The 21,542-nt window shown below is 38.0% G+C and overlaps 1 protein-coding gene across 2 annotated transcripts; it reads right to left on the reverse strand.

The window, feature by feature from the left end:
* Window positions 1-290: 290 nt before the first annotated feature.
* Window positions 291-21,520, reverse strand: VPS36 (vacuolar protein sorting 36 homolog). Of its 2 annotated transcripts, XM_032679676.1 has the most exons (14): window positions 21,314-21,519; window positions 19,522-19,590; window positions 15,972-16,042; window positions 13,851-13,965; window positions 12,321-12,410; window positions 10,928-11,014; window positions 7,928-7,960; window positions 7,736-7,813; window positions 7,197-7,331; window positions 6,249-6,314; window positions 5,627-5,691; window positions 5,072-5,156; window positions 2,534-2,610; window positions 291-2,450 (listed from the first exon to the last, which is right to left on the reverse strand). In XM_032679676.1, the coding sequence occupies exons 1-14, from the start codon at window positions 21,407-21,409 to the stop codon at window positions 2,357-2,359; spliced, it is 1,161 nt and encodes a 386-aa protein (XP_032535567.1). In that variant the 5' UTR covers window positions 21,410-21,519; the 3' UTR covers window positions 291-2,356. The 2 variants fall into 2 exon arrangements, with proteins under 2 accessions (XP_032535567.1, XP_032535568.1); XM_032679677.1 differs by lacking the exon at window positions 7,928-7,960 and having other exon boundaries at window positions 21,314-21,520.
* Between the last annotated feature and the right edge of the window lie 22 nt (window positions 21,521-21,542).

Consider the following 21,542-nt stretch of genomic DNA (forward strand, 5'->3'; position numbering starts at 1 on the left):
CTCGAACTCAGACTGGTTCCCTCAGGAAAGTGGTGCTTTTGTAGACATCTGTAGCTTGACTATTCTGGCTTGGATGGGTCACAGGCTACTCAGCAACAGAACAAGGGCATTCTAATTACATTTAGTTCTGCCCTTAAATCAAAACTATCTTGCACCCTTTTAAGTACAAAGTGAGACAGTAAAAATTAGTTGTGCTTTAAATATCTGCCCCATGGAACCACAAGATTTTGATGTGTAAAGGTTTTAAAGCTGCTTAAAATATTTAGAAAGAAAAAAACTCAACAGAACAGTCTGTTTAAGAAAATGTTTTAATTTTATTACTTTCTGGTAGTCATTTTCTTATGTGTAATTTTCTCATTTTTCTCTAAACCAGCTATACAATTTACCCAATAGATTTCTTCTCTGTAGAAAAAGAAATCAAGGAAAAATACTGGGAAAGAAAAGCTTGACAAGGTACCATTATTGTAAATAGGCTGTATTATTATTGCTTAATTAAGATAACGAAACAGGTTGGAGGAACCGAGGCTGGGAGTTTACACTTGCCATTTCCTTTCAGGTTTTATTCTTTCTGCACAAGACATGCCCCCTTGTGGGGAGAGGTTCAGGCCCACAAACCATTGGTCTCCCATGACAGGTTTGGTATTGGGCAGAAGAGACGGTTGTCACAAAAAGCTTTTTGTATCTGAATTTCTCAATTTTCAGTCCCTCCCTAGAAGTGTCATCTTAGTGTACCTCACATTCAGTGGGTTGTGGAGAGGATGAAGAAAAGCAGCAAGCTGTAAGGCCCCCAAAGATATGATAGCAGGGGTTAACACAGTAAGAATAGTGTGGAACTGGTTCCTTTAGCTGTGTCAAATACCTTAGTTTTAGCACCCTCCTGGAGCAGAGGAAAACTGCCCTAAAGAGAGCACTGCACTAAAGTTTGCTTGTGATAAGAGGACACAATTCACTGAATCTAAATGAGCATCCTACAAACCCTAGGCATCATCACTGTAGGGATCTCTGCACTTTACTCCTTATTGGCAGGCTCTTAACCCATGTCTAAGCTATGGTAACACTGAAATAGTTCTGAAAATATTTTCAGGCTCTTATTAAAAGCCTTTTTGTCCTTTTTTGTAATGTTGATTTGGCCATTACAACCACAATGCAGTTACCTATATGTTGTCCTTGCCCATACCTTGAATTAATTTTGTTATTTACTAAAAATCGTCTCTTCAAAATGCCAAAAATTTAGGTGATGTGGATCATAAACATCCACTTAACTGTTATCATGACAACAGATCTTCAAGTAGTGTAGCAACTCCACTGGAGTTATGAAAACTGAGGCTATCAAATTGCATTCAGTGTGAACACAGGGTGAGGAATACCAAACAATATGATACCTTGTGATTATTAAGCACAGGGTGATAGTCTTCTTCCTCCATTCAATACTGAAAACATATTAATTTTCACATATGAGAGATAAGCAAACCAACTGTCTCCGCAAAACAGGTGACAGGCTGATGAAACAAACGTTTGTAAAATGAAACAAACAAATGTCTTGTAAAAACTACAAGATAAATCCCAAGCCCATTAAAGCACAGAGACTGGAACAGTGACAAGAGGCTGCTCCACTCCACTAGAGCAGACAGAGAAAGGGCACCCAAAGTGCAACATAAATTGACAGGAAGGATGATGGCAAGGAAAGAGAAGGGAGGAAGTCTGTGCTAACAATGTTTCTATCTGAGCTATTAGCATAAGATATGACAAAATAAACACCATGATTTCTAGATTCACATAAAATACAATAATCTCTCCTGCAGCAAGTTCTTTCTGTATCAAAGTACAGATCCCCAAGGTCCTCTCTTAGAAAACTGTTCATCACTTCAGGGAGAAAGGGTTATTCTACGCTGGTTTGTTCCTTACACCTCAGTACACATTAAAGTGACTTTTCTTATCACTGCGGATACATCTGTCTGCTTTGTTGCTCTAGACATAAACAAACTGCAATTGGAGTACGCAGTAACCTGTCTTCTGGGTGCTGACCCTCATGGAAGACTACAGGGATATTCTCTCCACTCTCACTTGTGTGCAATCTTCATCTGAATTCTCTTGAAACTACAGAGCACATCAAATAAAATGTGAAAAATGACTGAGTTGGCTTGAGACAATTGACATGCTTCTGACTTTGTGATTTCTATTTCCTTTCAGTTCCATTTAAGAGGATTCAGCACTTGAAATACCTGAGAACTGTAAAGCATTGCAATGTTCATGTTTGTTGCAGCTGACTAACAAAATAAAATATTTAAGTCAGTTCTTGGAAGGATTCTGCCCTCTGCTCTCAACTGTTACATAAAAAAATTGTACACAAATGACATTAGCTTTGTGTCAGAAATAAATTTGGGTAGAATCTCAAGCCTTCCACTGAATCGTCTCTGCAAAGATGGCCCATCTTTTCAGCAAGAAGCAGCCTAGAGAAAGCAAAAGAAGACATGCTGTATTAATTGAGGACAACATGGTAACTAAAGTATTAAATACAGCAATTATTACTTACCTTTCTTTGGCTAAGAGAACAGACATCCCCACCAGCTTAGCAAACTCATCAGCTGTGAGAGAACCCTTTTCAGATACCTGTCAAAAAACAAATACACAAATAAACAAACTACAGCATTAAAAGAACGACAAAGTTCTCTCAGCTACTGAATCAGGTCTAGCCTTGAGAAGTGATAAACCGGTAGCAAATCTCTTGAGAAGAAAACTAGTTTGTTTACATTTTTAAAAAGTACAACTAATTATGACTATTTCCCCTTAAAAATATCTATTTTGTGCCTGGGGGAAATTGCCAAGTATAAAAAAGGAACACAGAAAAGAGTTAGATCTCTAAAAAAATTGTATGGTACCCTTTTCTTTGGATTTTTTTAAAAGATGCCTTGGTATAAAATGAATGGAAAAATCAGAATAGCTCAGACAGCAGTATACTGTCACTATAAGTATCTACACAGCCCAACTATACTAAGTGATTCTGCAAACACCAAAGCCTAAATAAGGAAATAAAAGACCTGTTCAGGGCAGATCATCAATGTAGAAATTGAAGTAATCTCAGGTAGAAGTGAAGAATTTGAGTTTAAAATTTAAAATATAACCACTCCCTATAGGAAAATCCCCAAACCTTAGTACTTGACATGATATTATGGCATACTAGGGGGATAAGTAAAAGCCACCATCACATTCAGTTGATACAAAGGACTGGTTCAGTCTTGGGACTCCACACTTTGGCCCCTTTGTCTCAACCAGGCTACTTAATACATGCTAAAATGAAACCTTCTCACACATGTTGGACATATGCATGTTTGAAATGCTAGATAAATATTAGATATGAAGTCTAGACTTATTGCTGCATTGAATTTCCCAGATAAACATGTTTTATTACCCAAAAATTAATTTATTCTTCCATTTCTACATTGCTGTAACTCATGCAAACTTGTAATTCTGGATGCAGTTGCCATTTCCTGCTTCCCACATAACTGGGTGGGAAGGGGTCTATTGTGCATCATTCTCAGCAGTAGTCATTTTACAGAAACTCAGATTAAATTAGTCCTAACATGAGATTTTAGGAAGCTAGGTGATCAAATCTGAGTAATGGAAGTCAGCTATACAATTGGTGATTAATTATCTTTCCTTCCCAAACCACTACTCTCATCAAGGGTGACTTTGGATTCCTTTGACATCCATGTCATTTCCTGTCTTCACTAGCCATTCAAATCACATCTCTCTCCTCTCTGAAACCTTTCACTTCTTCTCAGAACTTAATGTATAATGTACAGTAACATGAAAGTACAGGGTGCTTTTGGCCACAAGTCTGATCTCACTTCCTGTTCCCTTCTGGGCTAGCCTTCCTCATTTGAAGCCTCTCCCTTACATTTTTCTATGGAGTCAAAGTCTCACATTAGGAAAATAACAGAAAAAAGGCACTTTGGTAATAAATCCACCAGCTGTTACTTTTTCCAGTTAATCTCCTTTGTTATCAAGAAAGGTTTTTCCTTTCCTTTCAAAGAGATAAGTACTCTTACTGAAGGCAACAAATATTTAGAAACCAATCAGAAAAAAACTCTAAAATAGAGTAGGTATTTTTCTGCAAATATAAGGAAATAAACTGAAAATATTAACATATATTGAAAGATTTAAGCATTTTAGTTTTGTTAATTTAGAATGGAATCTTTTAGATGGCTATATACATTTCTCTTATCTAAAAATATTTTTGATGAGTGAAAGCTATATGGTAACAAATCATGGAAAATGCACTGAAGAGTCTACCTCATATGAAGTGAGAAGCTGTCTGCAATAGCTCCACTTTTTCTCGACTGCCTAAGACAAAGCCCTCTTTGACTTTAATATTTAACCTGAGATACACTGAATTAGCCTTTTCTTAAGTGTGTGAAAATCAAAAAATTACATTCCACTGAAAAAGACACAGAAAAATGCATCAAATAATGGGATAACAGGACTTCAAAGTGTCCAGAGGCAGCAAGACCACAAAGGTTTATGACACTGAACAATTTATACAATTTTTTTCCTGATGAAGCTAGCTTAATTTTATACACAATATTCTCCAACTGAGTGCTCATCACAGCAGCAAACTCAGTGCAAGATGTTACACATACAATATACTGTTTTATGAAATAAAGCCAAAGCAAACAACTACCTATATCAACCTTTAAGAGCTGCTTCCACTGCCTTCAAGCACATCGTGTTCAGTGTCTGAAATGGGCTTCTGTTAAATGAGGTGCTCAATACCTGCCACGAATTTCATCCTACAGCACAAGAGATCTGAAGGAAGGTTTTAGGTTAATAAAGTTTGAGAAGAGATGGAAAAGTGATTTATTCCTTAAAGAGAAAGCAATGACTAGAGTTATTGCCTGCACTGAACTTTGAAGATAAGTGCTATTTAAGTATTACTCTAGAAGATATGGAAGTGGAATATTTTGTATTTCAAAACCTCAAAAGGAAATTCTGTACCTCGAGTTTTTGTACCTAATGTATTTAATTTTCCCCGAGTATGGTCAGAACACTGAAGGAAATGAAGTACACTTACTGTTTCTAAAGCAGAAGCTACCATTTCCTCTTCATTATGAGACTGGAGTTCAATCACCATCACACCACTGTCAAATATCCGAAGCCTAAAATCAAAAAAGAGAAGCAAAGTAACTAAAAACCCCGTGCACATCACCTATGGTCACATTTCTAATGCATCCACGCCTATAACCACATTACAAAAGGGGGAAAAAAATCCAAAAACCCCCAAACAAAAGCTGTAAAATGAACTTAAGCTTAATAGCATCTTCAAAATCTAAACAGACTGAAAAGACCAGACTACATGTCTGGTCTTGGTTAAACCCTTTTCCCAGTCTGAAAAAATTACATTGGAAGTGAAACAAATAACACCTTCCTAGTGAAGTGAACCATAGCTAAAAACTAGTACTTTGATGTAGAGTGGATATTGGTGCATACAGCAGCATCCTTTAAGTAAAGAGTGTCTTTGTAGTAGATTTTTGTTGCTGTTGTATTTTTTTTAAAAGGTAAAATATTAAATCATCATGGTCTGACCTCTGAGTGCCACGTTTCATAAATAAATCTGTAAAGCTCTTACCTTATTGGCAATTTCAGTGATTCCAGCATTTTACAAGCATTTACTAAATCTTCTGGTGACAGCAACTATTAAAATAGTAACACATATTTATTCACAGCTTGCATTTCAAGTATACAGTACAACACCAAAACAAACAGTTTTAATAACTACAGCTATAAAATACACCAGGCCACACTTATTGTTAATTTTCTTCCTTTCTTTTGTGCAGTCTATTTTCTTGGCTTCTATGCTGCTTTCTGTTCCTTTATTATGTGTTCTATAATAATCCTTTCGCCTTGTTTACAGAAAGAATTGTTGTATTTTGTAAAAAAAACCCCAAAACATTCACCATTCTTTAGTAGTTTCTGTCCTTTAAGTTTTCTTTTCAGATAAGGATGGATTTTTCCTTTTACGTGGTATTATAAAAAGCAGCACACATTATCACAACTAGTGAAGGATACATAAATATTACATGGAAGAAGGAGAGAGGTAAAAACAGCCTGATTTTAATAAAAGGCTGATCGCTTCTTGCTGTTAGACAGGTAGAATGAGCGATTGTTAGGGAACATTTTTACCCTTTTTCTTGAATGACCTTATCACTAAAGTACATTTTATAAAGTATTTAACAAAAGCAGTTTCTCACCTCTAACCCTCGCGCACGATTCACCAGACAGTACACTTCCGTGAGCGACATGATCCCTCCTCGCTCCTGTGTTAAGCACAAGACTGGTAAGAGCAAAAGCATTAATCCAGTAAACACAGGATGTCCAGTCGTATGTGACTGATTAAACAGGTAAAACACAGGAGCTACGTGATGGGCCTGAACAGAGAAAACTGAAGAGGTAAATTGTATCTTTCGCTAATCAGCTTAAACTAAACAGTAACACTACACCCAAAGACTGTGAATTACTTTGCTTTTAAAGCTAAAAATAAATGTATGACACAGGAACAAGAAATTTCAATATGTAAATCTATCAATCAATTTACCATTTTTACTTTTCAAACAAACTCAGTTTTCAGTTCTGATCACAGTAGGCAGCACACAGTTTTCACAAAAGTACTGTAATATGTATGTTTTTCAGTAGGAACATAGCCTTTTAAGTTGCAACATGAAATCCAACTTTTTGGTGAGAATCCTGAATTCTGTAATAGCTTCAGATAAATTAAACCAGGAGATATTACTAAGGGCACGTAATCTACTTAATAATTCTGTCTTATATTTGCAAAATATGTAAATTTAAGCAGTTTAAAGACTTATTACTTGTATTTTCAGTCAGTGTCATTTCACTTCATTTTAAAAATGTTATATTCTGCAGCAAGGGATGAATGCAGGGCTGTTCAAATAGAAGAAAGAGCACTTGTACAATTTTTTAAGACTCACTGATATTTTGTAAATAGAAGAATTCTGCAAATTCTTACTTATATTTAAACATTCAAAAAGAGGATATATATTCCTTCCATAAACATTGAATATGAGGCTGTGCCGCAAGATTTGAGACTTTAAAAAGAGGCACAGCACTGCAGCCAAAACATGTTTACACTGAAATTCAGCAACACAGAGAAAGTGCTGGTGCAAAATGAAGTACTTTACCTCCAATGGTGTCTGCAGCATTCCAGCTAGTTGCTTTGCCAGTTGCATGTGGTACTGTGTACCCGATCCATATGTTTCCCTAGTAACTGGATTAGCTATACCCATACTCAGTAGATAGGACTTGAACCTAATAGTCTGAAAGAGCAAACAGATGAATTTACAAGTACATCAGCTAGTGAATGATTCTGGCTTTTAAAAGTCTTTGATTTTATTACTATAAGGGAGTTTTAGTGAATAAATCCTTAAATTTACTACCAAAAAAGTAAATTGCTAACAAAGAGAAGGCAAGACTTTACACAATTTTTTTTTGACCGGCAGAGGTCAAAAAATAGAAAAAAATATACAAAATCAGTAAAATCCTTGTGTTTAAGAAGCATTAGAAGAAAAATTAACACTAAACAAATAAATTCAATAAGGGACCAAAACACAAAGAAACCAACCAGGAAGTGGTTTTTATTAACATTACATGCAATTAATAGATAGCTTTTTGCTTGTCATAGGCACATTTCTGTTAACTTTAAAAAACAAAATTCATTTACCTCATCCTCAGTGATGTCACCTTGTTTTTCTTTAATCTTATTAGCTATTGACTTGGATAACTCCACCATTTCCTTAGCCTGTCAAGAAAGACACATAGTTAAGTCAACTTTCAGATCAACGGAGAAAAGCATGTTTGAAACTGAGGAAACAAGCATAAGTCTACTTGGACAAGTGACACATGCCATACATACCTTCTCCATTAGTTTGCTAAGATCCTCAAAAGCCTGAAACAAAAAGCAGACAATGCAGATCAGTGTAATTTATCTTCATGGATACAGGAAGTTGCCATTGTACACCTATCCAAGCTGTTCATAAGAGATGCTATCCCTTTAGGTTAGTATGTTACAGTATGATATATCAAATATAATTTGTTGATGCATCTATTTTATGTCAGGTCTTTTAACTAAAATAAACATAAACAACAGAGAATGAAGAAGAGAATCAAACAATTGCACATTTTTCCAGTATGCAAACAGTAGTTCAATATGATTTATGAAGTCCACAATAGGAAGGAACAATGAGATACTGAGAAAAGATTAAACTGTTGAAGTTTATTATGCTCTCCTATAAACTGGGGGAATGTTTCTTGGTGGTGATGGCAAGTTTTCTTCCACCAGGTAACTCTCTCAGGAAGATCTATTGTTTCTGGCAGCAAGCCAGATGTAAAGATACAGATGTACTCCTCTGGACAAGATGATTTTACTTTAATCAGTAGATGTTACTAAGTTAATAAGAAACAGTCATTTCAAGTGAGCAAGGAAGAGGGTGTATGTTTTCATGTGTATGCTTAACTGAAGGGACAAAACCTCTAAAAATGTGTGGCAACATCTTTTCATTTGAATATCACAGTAAACTGCTATGGTCTCAAATACCCTTTGTGTGCTGTTGTTGGAGTTGTATTTTAGGCTTAAATAAAACATATTTTAAAAATAGCCGAAGGTATACGGAAATTCAAAACTTTTAGTAATGAAAACCAACTAGCTTTAAAAAAATTCATGTTTAAAAAAAAAAAAAAGACCTAACAACACCATTAATGCACCTATATTAACAAGTGACTCTGTTCTCCCATCCTCACCCACACACATTCAGCATCCCCACTCGCTTCTCTCAGATACGTGACAACATGTCCACGAGGTCAACTTTTTCAAACAATCTTTTTTGAACAACTGATGTGAGAAAAATTCCTGAACCTTTTCAGCTAAACTTTGACTGCTAAACAGCAGCACCAAGCCCCTCCAGCCACAAGAAAAGAAGGTTGTTCAGTTAAGAGTATGTCAAATGACCAGATACCTATCTTGCCTACAGCTTCTAGTCACTGCTTCCGTGTTATTCCTGGCTCATTCTGACTAATCCCCCACTAGTAAGACACATTTTAGCAGCATTTTGACTCAATTGTTCCCATCTGCATTTAGGTGCCTTACTTAGAAGCTTACTGGTCTGAGACTGAACATGCAAACAAGAAAAGGAGATGCTTCTAGGAAGGGACAGGGTTTGCTTTTGATCTGAACACCTCCTAATGGTGCCAGTGTTTCCCCACTGACTGGAGAAGTTCAGCCTCTTAAGACTTGGTACCTGAGTTTAATGGGACAAACCTAGGTTCAAGGGCAGAAAAGAAAATATACCACCGTAGAACAATAATTTACCACTAGGAGAACAAGAGCTTCTCTTTGGAGTATTTCTTGACTCCCTAATCTGCCAAATTCAATAATTTACAATAGATTTCTCAATCTCTGGTGTAAATCAACGTCCTTCTACTGTACTTGTAAATGGTATCAACAATAAGTTTTCTACCAAGGCTTTTCCCATCTTATTTCTAATCTCTATACCTGCATGAAAACATCATTCATGAAAAGAACCCTTGATTTAGCTAAATAAAGAGCACTGCTGTGTCTAACTCCTCCTCTGCCTGACTCACAGAGGGCAGGCCTGGAAACAAAGGGGAATGTGCACACACCTAACAGGAACTTCCTCAGATAAACAAAAGGCTAAAGAACTGGATTCTTATCAGCACTGAACAGCAGATGCAGGAAGCCTTTTCCTGGAAGCCAGGGCACCATTTTTTAAATTAAGTCATTTATAACATTTAAAGCTAAAGGAAGGCAGGATTTTACAAGTCACAGCTTTCCTCTGTTCATACAACACATACAAATGGATTTCTTTTAGTCTCCGACAAAGCTACTAAAGGAAAAAATAAGCAGACAATACCTTTTGAACTATATACACATGCATGTAACCACAATACCTTTTGAACTACACAAAACTTCATTCATTACATTCCTCACAGACAGAAAGCAAAAAAGTTTAATGCTACCAGTATCAGAAACAGCATGTGGCCTGCAAAGGTAAAATCATTTTCTTAGGTATTAGAGCAGGGAATGGCCTTTTTTCTCATGGCACGTTGAATCCCATAGAGCTTTGCCACAAGAACAAGTCTGTTGCATGTAGTTTATGAGTACTTCTGTATTAATCTCTACCACCAAGCAGAATCAGACTATTTTTGAGGATATTGCTTTCAGGTATATATGAAGAAATTAAATGTCTCTGTTGTCCATCGGTAATGATATCTGGAATTCAACTATTGTGCTGTTTCTAGGGAAAAGGATGGTCTCTATCTAGTCCAGGTGTTCTGCAAAATATACTTGTAATGTCTTGTCAATACCTGGACTCCAAATCATTTTACTGTAATCATAATCCTAAATCTAACTTCTAAAAAAATAATTATGTATAAGATGAAAACCTAACTTCACCACAGTTACGCTTGGACCACCACAGTTATGCTTGGACCAGCATATTCTTAATATGTATTAAATTCTCAACTGAAACCAAAATTAGTGTTAAAAAAAAGAAACAAACAAGGAAAGAAACCCCCCCCTCAGACAGGTACAGACTCTTTCTGGACATGTATTTGTGTTCTTTCCCTGATGAACAGTCACTGAACTCAGATTTCTAATTCTACCAAAATTAATTTTATAAATAGACACTTAGTTTCAAAGAACAGTCTTCTTGAAAGGAACTGTTTAAGTTACATTGACAAGCCAGTTAAACAAAATAAGTAAATGTAAATAATACATTCAATCAATTCAGATTTCTCAACAAAAAGAAACGAATAGTCTCCTGCCCCTAAAAGAAAGTGTGAATGAATGTAAATGGTTCAGACAGGTGGCTGACCTTGAAAATTCAGAAGTACCTACCTCAGAAATGTTTTTGTCAGTCTCTTTTCTTTTTTCCTCTAATTTCCTTTCAATCCCTACAATTCCTACAGCCCTTATTCTTCCTGCCTGAAAAAAAAAAAAAAAGAAGGAATCAAAATAAGAAATCTTAAATTTTCTCATCTACCTCACTGTGAAAATTAGAGGACAGGAAATGTTCCCCCAAAGAGCAGATATCATTCATACAATATTTCATACATTTCTTGACAGTATTTTTTTAAACCAGAGTTTAAAAAAAAAAACCCAATAAGTGTGAAACATGTACAAATTTGCTATACTAGACAGAAAATTACATTATTATATTGAAGCTATTAATATGAAGAAATTTAATAGCCTGATCCAGACAGAGTATTCCCACTCATCTCAATTGTAGCCTCCCGAGTCCATGTGAACACACATTACTAGAGCTGTGGAAATGCCTGAGTGTATCTAAATATGATTACCTCAAGAAATCGAGCCTGAAGAAACACAGACATAGAAACACAATGCTAAGTGCAGTCTAATTTACCTTGCTGAGAAGTATCAGCATGGAGGTGATGGTGAAACTTTTACTAGATACCAAATGTGTTTTATAAGGGCTGGTACTTAGGTACCAGTGGTGCCAGCCCTCAAATCTCTGACTACAAGGCTTAGCACTGGTGTTAATGAGCTGCTATGACCTAAGAACAAGAGGGTAAGGTATTTTCATTAGATTCTTCATGCAGGGTACAGGTTTCCCCATTAGTCCAAATGCAATTGTGCTTACAGGTACTACATTTGCCAAGGAGTACCAACGGGATTTGACGTTGAACAATTTTAAAATCATTTTATTCCATTCATACAGTACTATATGTTCATATATGCAACATATTCATATAGAGAAACAACATCATCTACATGTTTATCAGAGTTTATAACCTACAAGTATGCAGACAGATAAAGAGGGTAATCTAACCACTTAACATTTTCCATAACAACTGTCCATTTAGAATATTCATTTAAATCAAATATACACAGGTTTCAAAGTTACATATTATATATTTGATATCCAATCACAGAAAAACCCAGAAATTGCAATTAAGACTAAAAATCTTGCAGCTTCATTAGATGTTTGATGCTAAATAAAATTATATGCAAGTAGATATATTGCATTTGCATAACTATGTGTATGCATGTCTGATCAACTACTCTAGTCTAAACAAACTCAAGAGAGGCCACTGTGTTCTATCAGGTGCAAACTGCAAAGTAGAGACTAATTTATGCCAGCGAAGTAAAGCTGAATTGCCACGTGCCCATCGTGTTGGTTAGAGAGGCATGCTGGATGCAGTATAGGGGGGCAGCAAGAAATGGAAACAAGAAATTACATACAGATGCTGCTCAGAAGCTCTGCACATACCTGTGTATCCTTGTTAACTTGCATGGCTTGACCAGTAGGCATGCTCTCCCATCTCCTTTGGGTCATTTCTTCTGATAATCGCCTATAGAACTGCAAACATTAAAGAGTGACAACAGACATTCCATAAACTGTGCAGTGTACCTCTGGGTATTTTTAGCATCCCAGTGGTAGATAAAATAAACTTCACTATAAGATAAAATGTGGTAACACCTACATACCCATAGTACAACATCCATTATCTGGAAATTCTTAATGTCCAGTCTTCAAAAATACACATATTAGAGTAGGAAATACGTAATCACTAGTTCAACTCATATAAGTATTTCTATTGTAAAATATTTCTTTCAGATATTCAAAATGTTCCAAACCACGCTAAAGTTAAAAATGTTGAGGTTTCCTCAAAGGGATGCTTTTTAGAGGAAGGAAAGTTGAACAATCCAATTACTACTGATCTGTTAATTCAACAATATAAAAACAACCACACAGATCAATTACACTTATATGTTTATTGTTAATACCAGAAGGTGGCATTAGTTAAATACTTAACACTTAGTGTATCCCACTGACCAATAAATAGAAAGAAGATCTATTCCATTCTTATGGTTGTTCAGGTTCACAGGAAAGTGTTCTGAAGCCAAAGAAAAGCTGGGGTGTAATTGATATGCTGGGAACCAGTAAGCATAGTAAATTTAATTTTCAGACAAAAATCTAACATTAAAATAAATAAGGTTATGATTAGGCAAAACACCTATACAATTACAACTATGCATAAATCTACCGTTGTTAATCTGAAAACTGCTCATACAGAAATGAAAGTGAGTCTGATCCCACACATGCATTTATAAGGCATTTTTAATTACTTTGAGTTGAAAATCTGATTTTCTGTAGTGAACAGGTACAGTTTTTTTCATTGTTTGAAGTTAAAGTTCTCAGTCTCTTCAAGTGAGGATCTTACACTGTGAAATTTCTTTGTCTTTTAGGATGAGACTTGTTTTAAAAATATATTAAAATTTTCTTAGAATGCTCAGAGCCTTTGAGGTTTGGTGTAGGTAAAAAAAAAAGAGATTTATAAAGCATAAAATGAAAAAGTTTTGAGGCAACAAAAAGTGTTCAGCAATAAAATTAGAGAGATGACTAAGTTGTCTAATTCCTGTTCAGTAGAGAGGTAGCTACACAGAAACATCTTCTACTCTGTTAAATATTTAACAGATTTCAGAGATGTCATCTTGGAAAATCCTGTGTTCAATTTACTAGATTACAAAAAAGAAGTATAAGATTATACTAAAACCACTGAAGTAAGGATAAAGCCTAATAATGGCTCTTGACATTTTTTGAACTCTATTTGCATCATTTAACCAAAGTATTGAATAAGGAAGACTTGTAGTGTTTGTCTTCCAAAAGGATGTATTGAAAAAGCTCCACCTCAAAAGTAAACACAGAAAGATCACGGAAAATTATCACTAACACAGCAAGAGGAGAAAAGCATGTCCAAATATCTGATGTGCTTGGCTTGCATGGTATAAAACTTACCTCAATCTGCCCATGTTCTTTGAAAGAAAGCTTGATGTAGGAATATTTGCTGCTTTGGAATGGACCGGGCTCTTTGTTTGAAGAAGCAGGGTGAAGATGAACTACTATTTTGGCACTAAGAAAAAGGTAAAGGAAAGAGAAGAAATCTCTGTAATATCTAAAAAAATTATTTCTACAATCAAAGTTAACCATCTCATCAAAACCTCTTTTAACTTTATCTCACATAAAGAGCTAAAGTGCATGAACAAATGCTTTACATTTGTCCATCAACATTTAAATATTTTGACTAAGCAGATCTTGCATAAAAACTGCTATACCATCTGAAACAGCAATATCGCACAAATTTAAAATGTACCTACCATCAGTTCTTCAGAAATAAGCACAACAAATTTTAAAATTTCAAGTAATAATTTCTGACAAATCTGATTGTTGTCATTCCATTTGTCAGTAGTTATTGCGAGTCAAAAGCCAAAATACACTGTCTTTGCCACAGAAAAACAGAAGGTCTCAATTTTATGTCTAACCTATTCCACTGGCATATGTCACTTGTGAACACTGTATGTGAATTTGTCCAAAATCAACATTCAAAGGTAACATGCATGGAAATAACAGTCTAAAATGACACCACCAAAACAAACTTTCAGATAATATTATTTTAGGAACATTAACAGACTCCTATCACAACATGACTGCAAGCTGGCCATTCCCATCTCATTTTACTGATACTCTTTGCATTGGTCTGTATTTACTTGACTTCTCCAGCATTAGTGAATTACCTGATTTCTTCTGGATATCGTCAGCATACCAAACTGACTGTAGGCTGAAAGCAGATGTCAGCTATGTATATATTTTTCCAGTTAATGTTTTTTCTCTTTTTTCTTGTGAAACTTAGAATCATAGAATCATTTATGTTGGAAAAGACCTCTAAGATCATCAAGTCCAACTGTTAACTGAGCACTGCCAAGTCCACCAATAAACCATGTCCCTAAGCCACATCTGTTAGATACCTCCAGGAATGGTGACTCCACCACTTCCGCAGGCAGCCTGTTCCAATGCTTGACATCCCTTTGGGTGAAGAAGTTTTTCCTAATATCCAATCTAAACCTTCCCTGACACAACTTGACACAATTTCCCCTTGTCCTGTCACTTCTTACTTGAGAGCAATAAGGTCTCCCCTGAGTGTCCTTTCTCTAGGCTAAAGAACCCCAGCTCTCTCAGCCGCTCCTCATAAGACCTGTGCTCCAAACCCTTCACCATCTTTGTTGCCCTTCTCTGGACACACTCCAGCACCTCAATGCCCTTTTTCAAGTGAGGGACTCAGAACTGAACACAGGATTCAAGGTGTGGCCTCACCAGTGCTGAGTACAGGGAGATATTCACTGCCCTGGCCCTGCTGGCCACACTATTCCTGATACAGGCCAGGATGCCATTGGCTTTCTTGGACACCTGAGCACACTGCTGGCTTATACACTCCTTTATATACATACCTACTGAATTAGTTATTCACTCACTGGAAACACTTGAGTACAGGGAGATATTCACTGCCCTGGCCCTGCTGGCCACACTATTCCTGATACAGGCCAGGATGCCACTGGCTTTCTTGGACACCTGAGCACACTGCTGGCTTATACACTCCTTTATACACATACCTACTGAATTAGTTATTCACTCACTGGAAACAGTTGAGTTCCTTCTAACCATCACTAGCATTTCCATGCTCAAAATCAATCATACAGTTATGAAAAGTCATATAATATGGAATCTGTCAAAGCTGCTATTCCCAAAGAGTTCTGTGGCACAAAGGACTAATATTAGCTTTCAAATTTAGATCCAGCAAAATCACTGTTGTCATTTATGACTAATCAAATAATAATGGCATGCTAAAACATATACTCGTTCATGATTACAAGACAGTTATCTAACAAATCACATCAAACAGTGCTTTGTCATGACTCTCTTACACATCTGACCTCAAATGAGGAAAGCAGGCCATTGTGGCTGTCAATCTGAAAATTTAGATTGCAAATGGAACTTACCACGAATAATACATAATATTGGGTACCTCACATAATATGCATATGCAAAGTATTCATCTGAAAAGGACTGCGACAACCACCTTACCTTTTTCCTATCCCAGATGACTGCTCTTCAATAAATACAATCTGAGACAGAGGTACAGCAATGCAGCACTCCTGGAACAAACAACACAAGCATAAGTGAAATTAAAGCTATATCCTGACTACTCATTCTCTAAATCCAAGTGTCGTCTTTCCCCATTTCACAGACGGTACGGATTTCTACAGGTGCTGCCTGAGGCACTCGATATGAAATATGACAGTAACGAGAGAAACAATCTATTAAAGAGAAATATATGTAGAAAAATAACATAAAACTGAAACTGAGTTCTAGTTAATAAAAAAAAACAACTAACAAATTTAAGTGTCAGTGTGTCAACTTTAAAAACCTAAAGTGGACTAAGATCTGAAGATTTGTTGAATTTCCAAGTTCAAAATTTAAACACTAAAATTGACACACTACTGTATCTTATCCCTGTAGGTGCACAATACCCATAGGTTCTTAACATTTTTGCACTGATTTTATTTGGGAGCTAAAACAATATCCAAAATCAGCAGCCTTCTAAATGTTGAATCTCTGAAACACTAGACTATTGTCTGAGTGCAATACGAATTTTTCAATTTATCCTACATTGAAGGACCGAATCCAGCGCTTGATGCATTTCAACACAAATTTACTGGACTGTGCCTTAGACAAAACAAAGAAGAGCAAGAAACAAGACTGTATCCATCTGTTGGAGACTAAGCTAAAATATGCATCTGAGATAGAAATTGCTACGGGAATGATTCAAAGCATCTAATTAGGTGCCCGGTCTTGTTTTTGTGAACATCCTTTGGCGAACATAATTTTCCACACAACAGCTTGGTGAGTGACACAGTCACACAGAATAAAGGAAACACAGGTTGTATTTCCTCTTTGGACCTCTCTTTTCCACCTGCCATGAGGGTGTGCCTAGCACCACTTTACAATGAACACTGCAAGAGGGCCCTCTCAACCCCTACTACCAAATTGTTCCTCTTTACATGGAATAATTAAATAACCATTAAATTGGAGATCAGGTAAGTATACATGAAGGAACTCCAACTAATAAGTAGATCTCTTATTGACAAAAAACATGGGTTGTACTTCCTGTTCTTAAAAACTCTTTATGCAAAGTTACCCAGATTCTTCTATGGCTCCAGTTTCTGTAGCCATTATGTAGAACAGTTAAAATACCCACAAAATTCTGGACACCTTAAAGACATGCGATATGATACTTCTGTTAAAAAAACTATTTGAAAACAACAAAAAGTTCAACTATATATAGCATGCACACTGTCAAAATGATTGATTCATTTAGTACACATCTAGAAAGTTATGAACTCATTGTAAGTACAAGGGCTTACAATGACTCCTTCCTCATTAGAGAAGTAGACAAAGGAATACGAAAATAGAAATCTGTTAAAAATGCTGTGTGTTTATTTGGAAATCTTCTTTCTAATGTCTCACGCTCACATTATGCATGATTTTATCATTTAAAATGCTGTACAAAACATATCTATGTAACAAATGTTACAGAATTCCTTTTTTTTTTTTTTTGAAATCACTGTATTTTCTATCCTGTTCAACTGCAGATGGTATATAGAAACAGCACCTGTAAAACACAGTTGTCTGTGCTTGTAAGAAGGTTTGCTATGTTCACCTAAGGACAAGTGCCCCATTTATTATTAAAGTTTGCTGACACAATAGAAGGGGACTCTCTCTACAAGTTTATTCCAGGCAAGCTAGCTAAGGTTTCTAAGTCTGATATTACACCACAGCTGAGCTTAGGCAACAGCTCACCATGAAAATAAAAGGACGCTGTGCTCCCCATGTTTCAGTCACGAGAGCCTGAAAATTAGTCAACTTTCTTTACCATACTAACAAAGTTCATTACATCTCCATAATCAGAACTGGGTGAGTTTTGTCAGCCTCTGGGACATGTTTTTGCCCCTTCTGTTAATCGAGCCTGGAGCTTGTCAGAATCTTTGCTCAGTTAAAGTAGTTAAAACAATTTTTTTTCCTTATTCTCCAGGGTTCTCCTCTGCTGATTTAGGAAATTCAATGATCTTGAAAGAGTACAGGAAATCGTGTGACCTAGGATCAGAGGGAGAAGTTGGGAAAAAGAGAGAGATGTCATTCTTTTGTTGGAAAGGAGACAATACGGATATGATCAGTTCTAAGAGTTGCTGAAGTCATTATGTCTAGTGTTACTTCAAGCAAGCAAAAAGTTCAAGTGAGAAGATTAGAAGCAGTGCATGTTGCAGTACACGGTCATCTCTCAAAAAGAGACGCTGATGAAGAAATAAGAAGTGATTAACACATGGTTTAGCACAAACTCATGTTGACTGTGCAAAAAGCACAGTTAATTTATACAGAACAGCTCACAAACTGGACAATCAACTCCTGACTTGCGAACAGTAACCCCACCCTGGGCATTTTGAGACATCTGTACTAAAAATATTTCTGCTATTCCTGCAAACAACCCCTAGAGAAAAAATTTGTTTTGCCAAATTTAAGAACTTTCTTGGTGACACTGCCTTCAGAAGGCTCTTAGTAGCTACCTGCTTTGGAGCAAGGATGTGCATACTTGGTAGGGAACAGCCATTGGGTGCGAGAGGTGCTTGTGCTACCCTTGCACAAAACCAGCCCAGTAGAATATAATTTGCCTTTGAAAAGATGTCACCTGAATGTGCTGTCTACACTTTGGCTTCCAGGGTTAAATTTCTAAATTACTGTGGCCAAAAGCATAATCCAACTTGGTCTGAGGACTTCAACTTCTCCTTCAATTGCACCTGTAGTGTGATGCATGTTTCACAGCCTATGTTTAGAGCTTTGTATGTGTTTGTAGTTTTGTATGTGTTTGTAGTTTTTCTCACTCACTTCCAGCCTGCAATCTCAGGCTGTGGGTTGATGATACAAAGCATTCAGCAGCAATGTTACCACACTGTAGTTCTGACAGTGCTACTTAACCTGGAACTAACTGTCCACAGCAGTATAGACAAGTGTTCTGGCTTACTGAAGAGACGGTTCAGCGCAGGAACAGGCAGCTGGCAGGGCCAGACCTGTGCAAAATAATACTGCCACCAAACATATCCTATTATCAAATCACAGTCATGGACTATACGGTGGGAGCAGAAGACAGGGAAACTTCAACTTGAAACCAATGAGGAAGAAAAGGTCTTCCTAGACAAGGAGCATGGGAGAGAACTTCATGTTATGATTTGCCTGACACATTCAACTTCAGTCTCAAAACCAATTTTTTTTAGTGCATGACACCAGGCTCTTTGCTCCTTTATTTTTGTGCCAAAGAAAAAGAAACTTTATAGGATTCATTCACATCCCTTCTCATGTCTGCATGGCTATTTTATTAAAGCAGAACTGGGTCAAAGAACTTTCCTCTACATAATTTTCTTTCCACTGTGAGCCAAAAAATTGACTATGCTTGTAAAAGAAAACATGCACAAAGGAAGGAAAAATCTCTTTGTGTGCAGTCTTTTCATTGCAATCTACTTGTAGTTTATGATGGAATTTACAGCTGAATGACATACATACAGGAGACAAAAGTGGGACTTACATGATTCTTCTGATCCCTCCAGATCAGTCTATGCGTGCTAAGCAGTAAAACTCCACTATCAAATTTCACCTAAACCAGAAAAATAAAACACATCAACAACAAATTTAACCGGTAAGTTGCATAAATACTGATCTTGGAAACATTACACCTTACTAGACATAGCAATCAGATTCAACAAGCCAATATTTTGAGAACACCTCCCCTTTTTACAGAAATCAAAATACATGAAGTTTAGGAAACAATGGAGAAAATAAGTATAAAGGGATTAGATATACACAAACTTCCTTTTTAACGGGTATAAACTTTGTCCCCCGGAAATCCTAAGGGATCCTCCCTCCATATACTGTGCAAGATATACAAACATTTAAACAACCTACTAAGAAGGTGTTTCAGACACAGTCTGAAATCTTCCATTCTATCACACAGGAGTATTGCTTCTATCCATCTTACTGTTGAAAAGCTCTTTATTTATCAGACAGCAAACAGCATGTGGAAAATCTGTGCTAGCAAATTGCTTCCTACTTGTAAAATCTGATGCACACTTTTACAGCTTTCTGTGAGAGCGCGCAACTACTGTGGTGTGGAAAATGGAGAGATCAAGAGTCAGTCCAGCAGTAAAACAAAGCAATAAGCAGGCTAGCTCAGACAAGTGAAGGGGCAGTACCCTTGATGACCAGAGCATCAGTGTATTTTACAGCTACCAGGACAACTCCAGTGTGAATTGTGCATCAGGCCCTATACATGACACCAAAGTCACTGTGTAGGGCAACACAGGGAAGGCTCGGCCCTGACAGCTCAAGCGGTGGACAGCGCTTTGTGACAGCAATGCCAGCACACCCTGGGGGGTTCCCAACCCTCCGTCCATGTAGCACACACTGTCCAAGGCCTTTCTCACAGAATCATAGAATCAGTTAGGTTGGAAAAGACCTCTGAGATCATCGAGGTCAACCTATGACCCCAAATCACATCACCTAGACCATGGCACTGAGTGCCATGTCCAGTCTTTTCTTAAGCACCTGCAGGGACAGTGGCTACACCACCATTCCAATGTCTAATCACCCTTTCTGTGAAGAAACTCCTCCTAATGTCCAACCTAAACCTCCCCTGCTGCAGCTGAAGGCTATGTCCTCTCGTCCTGTCACTAGTTACCTGGGAGAAAAGACCGACCCCCACCTGACTACAACCTCCTTTCAGGTAGTTGTAAAGAGCAACAAGGTCTGAGCCTCCTCTTCTCCAAGCTAAACAACCCCAGCTCCCTCAGCCGCTCCTCATCGGACTTGTGCTCCAGACCCTTAATCAGCTCCACTGCCCTTCTCTGGACACGTTCCAGCACCTCAATGTCCTTCCTGAACTGAGGGGCCCAGAACTGGACACAGGATTCAAGGTGTGTCCTCACCAGTGCCGAGTACAGCGGGACAATCACTGCCCTAGTCCTGCTGGCCACACTATTGCTGATACAGGCCAGGATGCCACTGGCCTTCTCGGCCACCTGGGCACACTGCTAGCTCATGTTCAGCCGGCTGTCGACTAGCACAGTCTCCCAGAGCGTGGAACTCCGCCCTAACAATCTCCTCACGGACATAAACCCCGCCAGACTCTGGTGCAGAATGTCCTCCCACACTCCCGCCCGATGCTCCGCCAGCAGCCCAGGCCCTCACACCCCTCATGTCGCGCCCTCGCTCGACACCACCCACACTCACGGCTCTGCCGCCCCCTTGCCCGGGGCCTGCGGCCTCCTCCCCACCCGGGTTCTGCCGCGCCGCCAGGCACCGCGCGGGGCCGCCCCCGTCACCTTCTCCTCCCCGTCGCTGAGGCGCACGCCGCGCTGCTGGACCACCAGCGTCTCCCCCAGCTCCAGCAGCCCCGTGGCCCACGAGAACCTGTCCATGGCCGCCCTTCCCTTCCTCGGCCTCACCGAGCTGCGGCGGCCGCTCCCCGCCCGCAGCCGCCAGGCGCGTCGGGACCGTGCGCGGCCGCCCCGCGCCCTCTGGCGACGGCTCGGGGAGCAGCCACCATGTTCC

This window comes from Chiroxiphia lanceolata, chromosome 2 (assembly GCF_009829145.1).
Source record: "Chiroxiphia lanceolata isolate bChiLan1 chromosome 2, bChiLan1.pri, whole genome shotgun sequence".
Taxonomy (NCBI): Eukaryota; Metazoa; Chordata; class Aves; order Passeriformes; family Pipridae; genus Chiroxiphia; species Chiroxiphia lanceolata.

What these genes read in the sequence shown, in the direction of transcription:
- VPS36 (XM_032679676.1), bottom strand. Translation starts at nt 21,409, where the DNA reads ATGGACAGGTTCTCGTGGGCCACGGGGCTGCTGGAGCTGGGGGAGACG. An exon ending in TCATCTGGGATAGGAAAAAG is followed by an intron (nt 13,966 to 15,971) that starts GTAAGGTGGTTG and finishes CCTTTTTCTTAG; the next exon opens with TGCCAAAATAGTAGTTCATC. An exon ending in TTAGCAAACTAATGGAGAAG is followed by an intron (nt 7,814 to 7,927) that starts GTATGTATGGCA and finishes CTTTCTTGACAG; the next exon opens with GCTAAGGAAATGGTGGAGTT.